Source organism: Oncorhynchus kisutch, linkage group LG21, assembly GCF_002021735.2.
Source record: "Oncorhynchus kisutch isolate 150728-3 linkage group LG21, Okis_V2, whole genome shotgun sequence".
Classification (NCBI taxonomy): domain Eukaryota; kingdom Metazoa; phylum Chordata; class Actinopteri; order Salmoniformes; family Salmonidae; genus Oncorhynchus; species Oncorhynchus kisutch.
In genome coordinates this window covers 26,799,826-26,803,335 of record NC_034194.2, presented here as the reverse complement: position 1 = coordinate 26,803,335, position 3,510 = coordinate 26,799,826, and the positions used below count along the sequence as shown (strand labels likewise).

Sequence of the window (3,510 nt, the reverse complement as noted above, 5' to 3'; positions counted from 1 at the left end):
GAACCTGCACATTTGGTGGCTGACTAAATACTTTTATGCCCCACTGTATGTATGGTCAATTTGAGCAGCAGACCAAGAATGTTGTGTTGCCAGCCACAACGAAGGGTAAGGCAGGGTTGTAATGTGAATTGAAAAGTGAAAAGCCACTCCGTTCCTCAGAATCTCGTAGTGGTAATAGTGGACCAAAAAGGATGGTTCGGTTACAACATCTAGAAAGCCGTACACGGAGAATGCAGTTTCAACACAAGCACTTCCACACACATCACACACACGCACACAAATGTATCCTGACACACACGCTTCATCCCTCTTACACCTTTCAGGACTGGATTACTTTGACTAGGGCCTATCCGCAACCAGTAACTTTCTGATATAAGAAATGTGCCATTTCATCTTTTTTACTTCAAGAAAGAGTCTACCAAGTGAAATTAGCATTAGTCCGACGGTGATCTGTTTGGCCGTGCGCTGTGAAGTCTTCATGGGCAGAGAGCCGCTGCATGGTCTACACGTTTAATCTTGAGCGTGTGATCGCGGTCGGCCTTCTCATGTCTGCATCTCTTCTCTCTCTTTCTCTCTCTCTCTACAGTATGTGACCTGACGTCACTTGGGTTTAATAGCGCTCCACCGCTTGCAAACGTCAGTCTTTACCGTTCTGGCTCTCGCGCTCTTGTCCCTCTCCCCCGCGCCAGTCAATGCTTCAGGTCGCACCTGCCCTTGGTGTCTCGCCTATGCGAGGGAAACGGAACAAAGCCGAGGGCTTTACCTGAGCTATTTCGAGGAAAGGGACAGTTGTGATTTTCTACAAATACATTTTTTTCCGAAAGCTCTGTGTAAAACGGAGAGGTATGTAATCTACATTACCATTTCACATGGAAACTAAAACTTGGTGAAAAGACGATGTGCTACTTTATTGAGTTTTGATAATATTGTGTATCAGTTTGTTTCGTTATTGGGAGTTAAGTGGGACAGGGGTGCATTTTTATCCACGATCATAGCCTATTATTCCGTTTCAAGTTTCAGCACCATGGATAGCTCCTCGGGCACTGCTCTTCATGAGGTCTCAAAAGTTGGACACAAGCTTTTGGATAATATTACCGTGATGTCATAACAGTTTTAGATCTGTCTTTTATGAGTTTTTCATGATTCAGGTTTGGCGTTTTTAGCCGCTGCATGAGTTGCCCACGTTTCCGCACCACGGATAGCTCCTACCCTGCTGTCTCTAGGCATTGCATATTTTTACATATGGCAATTGTGAAACTAAATTGCAATCTCTCTCTCTCTCTCTCTGTGTAATTTTCTCTTCAGGAGGAAAAAGGTGACACATGCGCAGACATGAACGAGACTTTCCTCGGTAACGACACTGTGGCGACAGCCACGTTGGCTGGAAAGGCTTTCCCGTTTATGGAGGCCAACTATCCAGAGAGAAACGGCAGCCTGGAACTCTCCGCCGCCCCGCAGGACTTCCCCATCAACCCGTGGGACATCATGCTTTGCATGTCGGGCACCGTCATCGCCTGTGAGAACAGCATCGTGGTGGCTATCATCTTCTATACACCCACCATGCGCACCCCCATGTTCGTTCTCATAGGGAGCCTGGCCACTGCGGATTTACTGGCAGGCATGGGATTAATCCTCAATTTCGTGTTCCAGTATGTCATCTCCTCAGAGACTATCAGTCTTATTACTGTTGGGTTCCTAGTGGCCTCCTTCACGGCGTCCATCAGTAGCCTGCTGGCTATAACGGTGGACCGGTACTTTTCTCTCTACAACGCACTGACTTACTTCTCGGAGAAGACGCTCCACTATGTGCACCTGATGCTGGCGGGTACGTGGGGCGTGTCTATGTGCCTGGGCCTGCTACCCGTGCTGGGCTGGAACTGTCTGGACGACCCGAACTCGTGCAGCATCGTGCGCCCGCTCACTCGCAGCAACGTGACATTGTTGGCGGTCTCCTTCTTCGTCATCTTCATACTCATGCTGACTCTCTACTTCAAGATCTGCAAGATCGTATGCCACCACGCGCACCAGATCGCTCTTCAGAAGCACTTCTTCACTGCCTCGCACTACGTGGCCACCAAGAAGGGCGTGTCCACGCTGGCCATCATCCTGGGCACCTTCGGCGCTAGCTGGCTGCCCTTCGCTATTTACTGCCTGGTGGGAGAGCGCGAATACCCGTTGGTGTACACGTACGCCACGCTGCTTCCGGCCACCTACAACTCCATGATCAACCCAATCATCTACGCCTACCGTAATGCCGAGATCCAGCGCTCGCTCTACGTCCTTTTCTGCGGCTGCTTTCAGACCAACGTAGCCTACCGCTCCAGGTCACCCAGTGAAGTTTAGAGGGGTGCTGAGTGAACTCTGATGACAGTGTGTTTGTGTGTTGGCCACCGACAATTCGCTTTCAGTTGACTGTAAATGCTTTAAACAAGTGGATTCGGCGCTCAAATGTATATCTAACATAAGCATCTGCACTTTATTGCAACTGAAGACCAGGACACAGTCCGTCTGAAATGCTGTGAACAACACCTTTTGTGATGAAAAGAAAAACGTCATCATGAATGTATTTATATTAAAAAATATGAAAAAAACGAGCACTTTATTATGTATTTGAAATGCCAAAGCAGTATTGCATAGGCCTATATATATATGTTGGAGTTGTACTTTGTATTTGTCAGTAATGTGGGTCATTTTCTATTTTGTAAAGGTGTCTATAGTGTACATTTTATAAGAGATGAGTATATGAATAAAATGAGAAAATAAGAACTGAATCAGTGAGCGCCACACGTGTTTGGTTGCCACGTGTTTCTCTAAAAGTGTCCTCGTGTCTTTTCACTCGGTGTTTTCCTTTCTCCTCCCTCCATGACCCCCCCCCCCCCCCCCCTCCCCCGGGTGGCTGTTTAGTTAGGCTAATGGCACATTGACTCAGTCAGTGCCGAAGAATGGCTTGCGAAAGAGAGAGAGAGACACACAATTGTGCATTGATAGAGTCGACCTACATTACGTGCATTTGCCCATTAGACGGTTCCAATGTATGTAAGCCCTGTGGTGGAAAAAATAACCAATTGTTATACTTGAGTAAAAGTAAAGATACTTAAATATAACATTTTAAACTCACCTTGTAAAATATTACTTGAGTAAAAGTCAAAAGTATTTGCTTTTAAAAATAAACTTAAGTACGAAAAGTAATTGTAATTGCTAACATATACTTAAGTATCAAAAGTAAAAGTATGAATAATTTCCAAATCCTTATATTAACCAAACGATACCATTAATAAAAAAAATAACACGTTCATTCACAGATAGCCAGGGGCACACTCCAACACTCAGACATAATTTATAAAGAAGCCTGTACAGTACCAGTCAAAAGTTTGGACACACCTACTCATTCAAGGGTTTTTCTTTATTTTTACAATGTTCTACATTGTAGAATAACAGTGAAGACATCAAAACTATGAAATAACACATATGTAATCATCAACCAAAAAAAGTGTTAAACAAATCTAAACA

At 45.0% G+C, this 3,510-nt stretch overlaps 1 protein-coding gene across 1 annotated transcript; it reads left to right on the top strand.

Annotated features, from left to right (window-relative positions):
* Window positions 1-639: 639 nt before the first annotated feature.
* On the top strand, window positions 640-2,771 carry gpr6 (G protein-coupled receptor 6). Its single transcript, XM_020455593.2, has 2 exons — window positions 640-843; window positions 1,306-2,771. Exon 2 carries the CDS (start codon window positions 1,333-1,335, stop codon window positions 2,341-2,343), a length of 1,011 nt encoding a protein of 336 aa, XP_020311182.1. The 5' UTR covers window positions 640-843; window positions 1,306-1,332; the 3' UTR covers window positions 2,344-2,771.
* Window positions 2,772-3,510: the final 739 nt, after the last annotated feature.